The sequence below is a fragment of the Octodon degus genome, unplaced genomic scaffold, assembly GCF_000260255.1.
Source record: "Octodon degus isolate 3935 unplaced genomic scaffold, OctDeg1.0 scaffold00093, whole genome shotgun sequence".
Classification (NCBI taxonomy): Eukaryota; Metazoa; Chordata; class Mammalia; order Rodentia; family Octodontidae; genus Octodon; species Octodon degus.
Window position 1 is genome coordinate 5,312,529 of NW_004524669.1, and position 10,355 is coordinate 5,322,883.

General features: G+C 39.4%; 1 protein-coding gene across 1 annotated transcript in view; it reads left to right on the top strand.

Annotated features, from left to right (window-relative positions):
• The window catches only part of Eif4b (eukaryotic translation initiation factor 4B), a 37,622-nt gene that overhangs the window by 9,835 nt on the left and 17,432 nt on the right, over positions 1 to 10,355 (top strand). The window contains exons 2-4 of the mRNA XM_004638004.2: positions 3,330 to 3,467; positions 4,089 to 4,297; positions 4,654 to 4,770. Of these exons, the coding sequence (XP_004638061.1) occupies positions 3,330 to 3,467; positions 4,089 to 4,297; positions 4,654 to 4,770 (464 nt within the window). The remainder of the gene's footprint in view (positions 1 to 3,329; positions 3,468 to 4,088; positions 4,298 to 4,653; positions 4,771 to 10,355) is intronic.

A 10,355-nucleotide genomic window follows, 5' to 3' on the forward strand; every position in this document is an offset into this window, starting at 1 on the left:
GCTGGGGGACTGAACCGCGGTCCCTGTGTTTGCTAAGTTTGTTCTAAGTAGGTGCTTTAGACCACTGAGCCATCTCACCAGCCCGTGCTATTCTTTAAGATGAAGAGTTTATAAAGAAATTTATCCTTGAAGTTATTAACAGTTTTCTCAATTGAAGGACAACAATTAGAGAAAGGGGAGATACATGATTCAAAAAATGCTCTAAAATTAACAGTGCTTTAATATTTCAGGTATGCTAATTTATTTTGAAACTTTAATATTAGAGTGTGAGGCTTTTGTTTGTTAAAAGAATCAAGGAGTTAAAAATTAAGAAACCCTGATCTTCAAAGTTGATTTAGGGGCCGGAGAGTTGGCTCAGTGGAGTTGCCAGTTCCCTGGCAAGCTCAGGGGCCTGAGTTCAATCCCCAGTTCCGCAAAAAAAAAAAAGTTGATTTAAACCATATACTCAAAGAGAAAATTGCAGATTCTGCCCTTTGCTGTATGTGTACCAAGGGAAAAAGGCTACCTTGCTCGGGTTCTTACTGTTCTTATATTCAGCTTAACCTCTTGGTAGACTGACCACTACGTCTATTTTTCTCCCAGTAGTAGGACATGTTAATAATTGGGTATTAGCTAATGGTGCTAGATTAAGCCCTGTGAAGATAAGAGCTCTGACAAGTATCATACTAATCCCAGACACTTTAAATTAAGAGATATAATAAAATGACTATGGCTATGCACTGAGTATTCACCTTCTTGTTCACATTACCTTTTTAAAATTTCTCCTAGATCTTTGCAGTGAGCTGGAGAAGAACAGGGGTATAAAACTCAATCTATTGAGTAGCTGCTTTCTCTCAAAGCTTTAGGGTAGATTCTTAACTAGAATAGCTGTGATCTGGTCACTTGTGACACATACAGTACTCTTGGTAGCCAGATTAGTGTTAAATCATTTGAGAGAAATACAGAAATTTCACATTAATGAACATCTTTTTTTCATATTATTGCAGCCAAGTTCATCAGATTTGCACCTTGAGACCATAATACTTCAGGTTCTTGTAATGTTCAGAAGGCTGTAACATTCGTAGCAAACAGGTCACCTTTAATTTCCTGACAGTTGAATATTAAAAGCAAGACATATACCAAGTGAGAGAACAACCTTCAGTTAAGCAAGTGGTGCTTCAAGTTACAGGTACTTAGCTCTCTTAGGTTGAAAATTAGATGAGAATTGGAACATGGAAAAGGAAAGCATGGTTAACAAGTCATGAAGATGATCTTTGTTACGGTAGCTACTTTTTTTCTTCATCATGTAGTATTTGCTCTTGGGCTAGTGTTAGAATTTACTGAATCCCTTCTGTTCTTAATTAGTTGTTGATTTTGCTGTCTTAGAAGTTTTGTGGCTAGAGTCAAGATCAGTTCACTAAATCAAAGCATTTGGAGATTAAATATTTCATAATCATGGAAAACATTTAAACACTGGTTGTTACTTTTCTTGTATTTTCCTTTTAGTGTCATATCTCAATATGAAGTGTTATGGTAGAGGAGATAATTTTTTTATATAGCAGAGAGATTTAGGGTATATGAGTCAACTATTCAAACATTTTCAAATAACACTAAGTACAACAGCATTTTGCTGTGGTTGATAGACTTCCAAAAAATTAATATGAAAAAAAAACCTTAATATGTTGCTTAAAAACTGGAATCCCTATGGTATAATAGAAAAGGCTTTTCACTTGAATTGTGGTTTCTGCCATCTAGTAACTAGGATAGTCACCTAACCTGAGACTTTCCTCTATAAGTTGGTAGTTACGATTCTTTGCTCTCATGGTTATTTTTACAGTTAACAAATATCCCTCAAAACTGCCATATGCGGGGGCTGGAGAGATGGCTCAGTGGTCTAAAGCACCTACTTGGAACAAGCTTGGAAAAGCACAGGGACCGCGGTTCGATCCCCCAGCACCACATGCCAGCCAGCCGCGCCCCCTGGTGGGCTGAGCTGGCCACACACACACACACACACACACACACACACACACACACACAATAAATAAATGTTTAAAAAAAGGTATGTTAAAAATAAATAAATAAATAAATATGTACTTGAAATTTTAAAAAAAAACTGCCATATGCAACTGGAGAGACTAAGGAAGGAGACTCACAGGTTCAAGTCTAGTCTGCACTTCACATGTCCTCCTAACTGCTTTGGGGCAGCTTGGTTTTTTTCCGACAGGCTCTCCCACTACATAGTTCAGAAGCCTGGCCTTGAGCTCACTATGTATCCCAGCCAGGCCTCAAACTTAGAGCAGTCTTCCTGCCTCAACCTCCTGAAGACTACTGGGATTACAGGTGTGTGCCACCACACCCAGCTCAAACTATGTAGTTTTTTAAAGGAGACTGAGGTGCTCAGTGGTAGAACGCTTACCAAGCCTGCAAGACCCTAGGTTCAATCCCTAATAATATTAAAAAATAAAAAATACATAAAGGCTAGGAGTATGGCTCAGTGCTCCCTAAGTTTAGACTTCATGCTGCCCCAGAAAAAGTGCCATATAAAATGTTATGATGTAGGGTAAAAGTTATTTTGTATTTAAGAAGTAATGAATTTAATAACCTCTTTTGTTTTAAGTTTGGGTTTTGTTTTATTGAGATTGTCTCCCTATATAGTTCATGCTAGCTTGGACTCACTGTTAGCCCAGGGTAGCCTTGAACTTACGGAGATCCTCCTGCCTCAGCCTCCTGAGTGCTGGGATTATAGGGATATACCCGCATGCCCGGCAACCTGTCTTAAATAGAAGTACTTGGTAAATTTAAGTTTTCAAATGTGGCTAAACATATAGCTCAAAAGTAGAACTCTTGCCTGGCACATGCAAGGCCCTGGGTTCAATCCCCGACAGCACACATACACTAAATTTCAAATGGTAAATCAGTGACTGTAGCATAAAGTAAAAAGATTTCCTCCACCTCAGCTGTACTCCCAGAGGGAAATATTGAACATCTTTCCCTTTCTTATACTTAAAAGTATATTGATACATGTATACTGCAATTTTTATTTTATTTTTATTTATTTATTTATTGGTGGTATCAGGGACTGAACTCAGGACCTTGCGCTTGCCGGGCAAGCACTTATTCCACTGAGCTGTCTCCCCAGTCTCTGCAATTTTTACTTACCATTAGATTCTTTTCTCTGGACCATTATGTTGATGTTTCCCTATATGTATCTGCACACTATTTCCTTGTATGTTCCATAATTTAGTCCTTTGATGGCTTTTATGTTGCGTACTTCATATATTTAACATACTACATTGTACAGTTGTATGAACACTTTGATATCATAATCTATTTTCTTTTTAAATTAGCAAAAAAGAAGAATAAGAAGGGGAAGACCATCTCCCTAACAGACTTTCTCGCTGAGGATGGAGGGACTGGTGGAGGAACCACCTATGTCTCCAAACCAGTCAGCTGGGCTGATGAAACGGATGACCTGGAAGGAGATGGTACATTTTCTTTTACTGTCATGCTTGGAATTTTATTATTTCCTAGGCAAAACCTGTTTCATGATTCACATCACTGTAATGTGAAAGAATCTTTACTTTGTAGACTTCAAAGTCATACTTATTTCTGTATAAAGTCTTGGGCTTCAGGGTTTCACCTAAGGATTAAGCTGTCAGACTTTGTAATGGGAACAGAAATGAACAGTCAAGAAAGGCCTAGCTTACTTTTTAAACATTCTTCATCTTTTTTGAGATAGGGTCTCGCTTAGTAGCCCAGGCAGCCTTCCTGCCTACGCCTCCCAGGTGCTGGGATTGCTGGCTTGCACCATCATATCGACTCCAGCTCTTGTTTTGAGACTGGATTCTCACTGAATTTGTTTTTTTTTTTTTTTTTTTCTTTCTTTCTTTCTTTTTTTTTTTTTTCCTATACCCCACTGAATTTCTGATGCTGGCTCAAACTTGTGATCCTCCTACCTTTACTTCTCATGGTACTGGAATTACAGCCTTGTGCCTTACTATACCTTTCCTGCTGCAGTACTTTTAATATCTGGCAGTTGGTATGCTTTTATTCTAGAATGGTAGTAAGGGAGATTTCCTCTAATTTCTTTTTATTGGTTCTTCTAGTTTCAACCACCTGGCACAGTAATGATGATGATGTGTATAGGGCACCTCCAATTGACCGTTCAATCCTTCCCACTGATCCACGGGCTGCTCGGGAACCCAATATTGATCGGAGCCGTCTTCCCAAATCACCACCCTACACTGCTTTTCTAGGGAACCTGCCCTATGAAGTGACAGAAGAGTCTATTAAGGAATTCTTTAGAGGATTAAATGTAAGTGGCATCATTTTAGACCATTAACTAGATGGGATTAGTGACTAAATAAAACTACTTATGGAAATAGAGTTCCTAATTAGATGAAACAAAATTAGAAATGTAACATATAAATGGAAACAAAGCTAGGATTAGTAGTAATACACTGATTTCAGGGCCCATTTGTTTTGGAGAGTTTAATTGCAAATGAGTGAAAATTCAAAGTTGTAACAGGATGAAAACTCTTCTGTGCTCTGGTAGTGTTCTTCCTGGAGACATCCAGATGCTCTAGTATTCTTCAGAGAGATTGGTTGTATATACATTGGTGCTTGTGTGCTCCAAAAAAGGCTTTCAACTCTTTATCTTTACTCCTTCAGATCAGTGCAGTGCGTTTGCCACGTGAACCCAGCAATCCCGACAGATTGAAAGGTTTTGGTTATGCAGAGTTTGAGGACCTAGAATCCCTGCTCAGTGCCCTGAGTCTCAATGAAGAGGTAAGGGGCAGGGGTGGGGGGGCTCACAAAATCTGTATTTATCAGTCAAACTGATTTCCTCCCCTGTACTGGGAATTAACCTAGGGCTTTTGCACTGGGCTATAGATTTCCAGCCTTTTTTATTTTTGAGATGAATTCTTGCCATGTTCCTCAGGCTGAGCCTCAACTTGGTGACACTTCTGCCTTAGTCTTCAGAGTGGTGAGGTTCCAAGTGTGCTGTGTCAGTCAGCTTCAAACTGAGATGGATAGATACTGTTGCATCAAAGATTCCCATAGCCACAAGAAGACCCCAGATTATTTAATATTCAGCATCTCTAATTTCTTTATTTAGTATAGGGTTTCTTCAGGGCCAGCATGGCATGTGGTACCAGGGATTGAACCCAGGTCCTTGTGCTTGCCAGGCAGGCACTTAGACCACTGAGCTATCTCCCCAGCCCCCAACATTGCTAATAATTCAGAGTCAACTTAGATAAATTTTGGAAGAAACCCAAACACTGTCTAATATATGACTCACTAATTTACTGCTTTGCTTCAGCTTTTATGTCTTTGATTTTTAAAAATAATTTGATTCTATAAGGGCAGCCAGAAAGAAAGAAAAAAAAAATCAGTTATAGTGGCGCATTTCTGAAAACCCATCTACGTGGGAAGCCAAGACAGGAAGATTACACATTCAAGGACAGTCTGGACAATTGTATCAACCCTGTTTCGAAAATAAAATTGAAGGGGGCCAGGGAGACGGCTCAGTAGAATAAGCGCTTGCCTGGCAAGCTCAAGGGCCTGAGTTCAATCCTCAGTCCCCCCCCCCCAAAAAAAAAAAAATAAATAAAAAATAAAATTGAAGATGGTTGGGGCTGGGAATATAAGTGATGCAGCATTTGCCTACCATCCATGTGATTCTGAGTTTTATCCCCAGTAAGGGTGGTGAAGTTAGTCAGTTTAGTATTAAAGGGTATTGTCTTCCAGCTGAGGATGTGACTCAGTGGTAAAGCCTTTGTCTAGCATCAAGACCCTGGGTTTGCCTGCTCCCCAGCACCAAAGGTGGAACAGAGTTACCTAATTTCCAGAGTATTGTAACATGTGGAATTTTTGTTTTTAATAATTTAAGATGGGCTGGCCAGATAGCTCAGCAGACTAAAGTGCCTACTTGGGCAGAGCACAGGGGCCAGGGTTTGATCAGTGCTGGCCCCACCCCCCAGGGTGCACTGAAATGGCAGTTGAGACTGGGCATGGTGGCAAGCACCTGTAATCCCAGTGTTTGGGAGCCAAAAAATAGGAGAATCACTACAAGTCTGATCTATGTAGTGAGACCCCATGGACCCTGCAGTAAATAAGAAAAAAAATTCAAGAGCCAGGCATGGTGACACATACCTATTATCCCAGCACTTAGGATGCTGAAGCAGGAGAATTGCCTTGAGTTTGAGGCCAGCCTGGGCTACATAATTAAGCTCAAGGCTTGTCTGAACTATATGGTGAGATCCTGTCTCAAAAAACTAAAAATAATAATTAAGTTTTAGAAAGGCTGTCATTTGTAATGTATCTTCCCTAGTACTGTTTTATAGGAAAAATAACTAAACATTCAGTCCTGGGTTGTGGTTTGTAGTACTAGGGATTGAACCCTTGTCTTCACACATCGTAGGGAGGCCATCTACCACAGAGCTGTACATCTCATGACCTTTTTATTTTTTTAACTTTGAGGGCCAGGGAGACAGGTCAGTAGAATAATTAGGGCCTGAGTTCAATCCCTGGTTCTGCCAAAAAAACCAAAAACTTTAACATGCTTACCCAGTTGCCTAAGCCAGGTTTGAACTTGGAGTCCTCCTGCCTCATCCTTGCCAAGGATCAAGGGTTACAGGCATGCAAACTATACCTGGCTGATTGTTCCTAATTTTTACACTGCCCATAAATGTTTTCCTATCCAGAGGTTACAAAAAATCAGGGAGATAGCACAGTGCCACAAGCACCTGCCTGACAAGCACAAGGTCCTGAGTTCAATTCCCAGTACCAAGAAAGAAAGAAAAATTTTTTAAAAATTATGAGAAGTTTATATCTGGGAAGAAAAAGTGTCTTTATTCTCTTTTAGCTCTAGAAAGAAACCCCTCGTTATTTCTAGAAAGGCCCTTTCCTATACCATAATTCTGTATCAAACCTTCCATTTGACGTGATGGAGAAAATAAAGCCTTTTAAAAATTCTTCATGATCTCATAGTTGAGTGCTATTGCCACATGAATAGGAATAAAAATTCATGTGTCGTACATGTCAAAGAGGCTATTCCTGAGTGTTCACTGTTGCAGCATTTTTACTTTTTTTTTTTTTTTTTTTTTGTGGTGGAGCCAGGAATTGAGCTCAGGGCCTTGTGCTTGCCAGGCAAGCACTTACTCTACTGAGCCATCTCCCGGCCCCCAGCATTTTTACATTTTATATAACTTTTTGGGGTGGTAGTTTGTTGTTGTTGTTGTTGGGGTTTTTTTGTGTTTTTGTTTTTGTTTTTTTAATAACTGTCTTTTCGAGACAGGGTCTTGATTTGCAGTTCAGGCTGCCTTAAGCTCACTTTGTAGCCCAGGCTGGCTACAAATATCTCCTGCCTCAGCCTCCTGAGTCCCAGGATCACAGGTGTGCATAACCATAGTTAGCTTCTAACTTGAGAGTTTTTAATCAAAATCCATTGTTTTTCAACTGTAGAATCTTACCTACTATGAAATGAGGAAAAACCAGCAGAATTAATTGGGTTCAGTATATAAATGCCTTTTTTAAAAAATTAATTTTACTGAGAAAGAGCAACGAGACAGTTTCAAGACAGGTTAGTAGGGGCTGGGGAGATTGCTCAGAATAAGCACTTGCCTGGCAAGCACAAGGGCCTGAGTTCAGTCACCAGTCCCTCCCCCTGCCGCCCCCCCAAAAAAAAAGTTATAAGGACAGTTACAATAAGTAATACATTACATATTGTTGTCTTCATGCTAGTTATTCAGAGTACAAAATGCAGATATGATATCTTGTCTACACCCTATTAGTATAAATCTTACTGAACTAAGAGAAAGTATATACAGATACATAGATTTTTTTTTTAACTACAAAATGGTCCTTTATTTATATTCTCCTTTTTTGTTTAGTTTTGTCAGAGATGGGTGTTCCATTGCCATTCACATACTGTAGGTGCGTGAATTCAGCAAGATAATCCAATATAGTTTAATAGTCCGGAGGAGGACGACGACGAGGTTATTCGAGGAACTGGCAAAGTCAGAAGTTGTTGACTTGAGCTTTTTACAGCTCAGCATATGAATATGGCTTTACTTTTTATACCTCATGTTTATACTTTGCTGCTGGATGGTTAAGACCAAGATAGAGCAAGACCTATATAACAAAATATAACTTTTATATCTGACAAGGTCAGCCAAATCCCTTCAGGCTTTACCCTGAAACCATGTACAGCAGTTTGTAGATCCTTTGTCAGTGTCAGCCATGTGGATGAGTTACAGCCATTGCTTGACCAATTTGCTCTCTCTGAAAGCCTGAGAGAATATTTTCTCTCTAGGTGACTCTCCTTAGGCCCACTGTACATCATCAAACACTTTCCTCTGTGGCTTCATAAACTCCTTCATCAGAAAATTTGGGAGTTACAGCGTGTTACAGGATGTAACACCACTGAGTTACAGGATGTTACAGTACAGGTTCACTTATGTCCTGAGTCCTCATTGATCTTGAAGGGCTAGGGTGAAAATAATGGCTGTCCTTATAGCCCTTCTTTTCCTCTAATTTTTTGGTGTGCAAACTTAAGTTGTTAACTCTCCAGAAGAGAAGCTTTATGATATTATTACCCTATAACATAGGCATTTGAGCTTAATATCACTATCTGTCAGAATATCAAACGCCTTAAACCTAACATGGAACAGGTGTTTTCCAACAGTTGTTGATATGCTAAACTTTAAATCCCTATAGAATGTAGAAAAAAATATATAAAAATAAACAATTACACATTTTTACATCGAAATTTAGAAATCTGCCATATACAACATTGTAGCAGGACAGTCCTATGACTTTTTTTAAAAAAATTTATTTATTTATTTATTTATTTATTTATTTATTTATGTGTGTGGCCAGCTCAGCCCACCAGGGGGCAGGGCTGGCTGGCATGTGGTGCTGGGGGATTGAACCGTGGTCCTTGTGCTTTGTTAAGCTTGTTCTAAGTAGGTGCTTTAGACCACTGAGCCATCTCACCAGCCCAGTCCTATGACTTTATTTTTATTTTATTTTTTTTTTTTGGCAGAACCAGGGATTGAACTCAGGCCCTTGCACTTGCCAGGGAAGCGCTTGTTCTACAAAGCCATCTCCCCAGCCCAATATATTTTTATTTTTATAATAAAATTGGGGACCTTCCCCTTAGCTCAGTTCTTTAAGTGGCTGCTTCAACAAAGCAGTCAGACTCAGGTTGCTGTGGTTCGATCCCCAGAACTCAAACTAGCCAAACCTGCCCTGAAGGCATTCGGAGCCCCAAAAAAAAAATCCTCCTATAATAGTAGAATTATTAAATCCTTCCATACTAAAATTGTTTTCAAAGAAGTTAACTTCATTGTTAACATTTCAGGCACAAAAGATTTCATCTTCTGACCAAGATAGACACCTTGTGCTGTTTTCTTTTTCTTTATTATTATTATTTTATTTTATTTTATATTTATTTATTTATTTGTATTGTATTTTAGGGAAGGGTCTACAGAGTGTTCAGGGTCTCACTACTAGAGCAGACTTGTAGTGTGATCCGCCTGTTAACAGCCTCCCAAGAGCTGGGATTACAGGTGCATGCCACCATGCCCCATCTCAATTGCAGTCACAGCTTACCCTAGAGGCGGAGCTGGCGCCTGCTCACCAGGCCTGGGAAACTCCCACTATACCCCCCTGCTTGTAGGTGCTTTAATCTACTGAGCTATTTGGCCTGCCCATATGTTGTTTTTTTGTTTTTTGTTTTTTGTTTCTTTTTTGTATTTTAGGGAAGGGTCTACAGGATGTTCATGGTCTCACTACTAGATCGGACTCTTATAGTCTCCCTAGAGCTGGGATTACAATCATGCACCACCATGTCCAGTGTTCATGTGCTGTTTTCTATACAAAAGATTTCAAACGTGTCCCAGTTTTCACATCATAAGTTTGTAAGTTAGGTGTCCCAGTTGTGCAAAGTAGTTTAAGGCTGCCAGGTTGCCAGGATAGTGTTTTGGGGTGAGAATTCCAGGCAAACTGATTTGGGAGATCAAAGGAGTGCAGTAGTCTCTTACTAATGACATTAGTAATATTTACTTTTTCTCCATAGCCTCAGGCAAACAAGGTCCCATCCTTAGTGAAGGTATAAAATTTGCATTTTTCCCAGATTTACTTGGAAATACAGTGCTTTCTGTAAAATGTGGTAGGCCATTCGCTATGTGTAGTCCTTCTAATCCTTGGACTGTCAGGAGTGGCATGAAGGACACCATCTTTTTTTTTATTGAGAAATAAATATGAATGAGACACTTTCACAGCTGATTAATAGGACAGTTTTGATAGTCAATACACTGTACATTGTTATCTTCTTAGTGGTTATCCATAGTACAAGAAGCAGACAG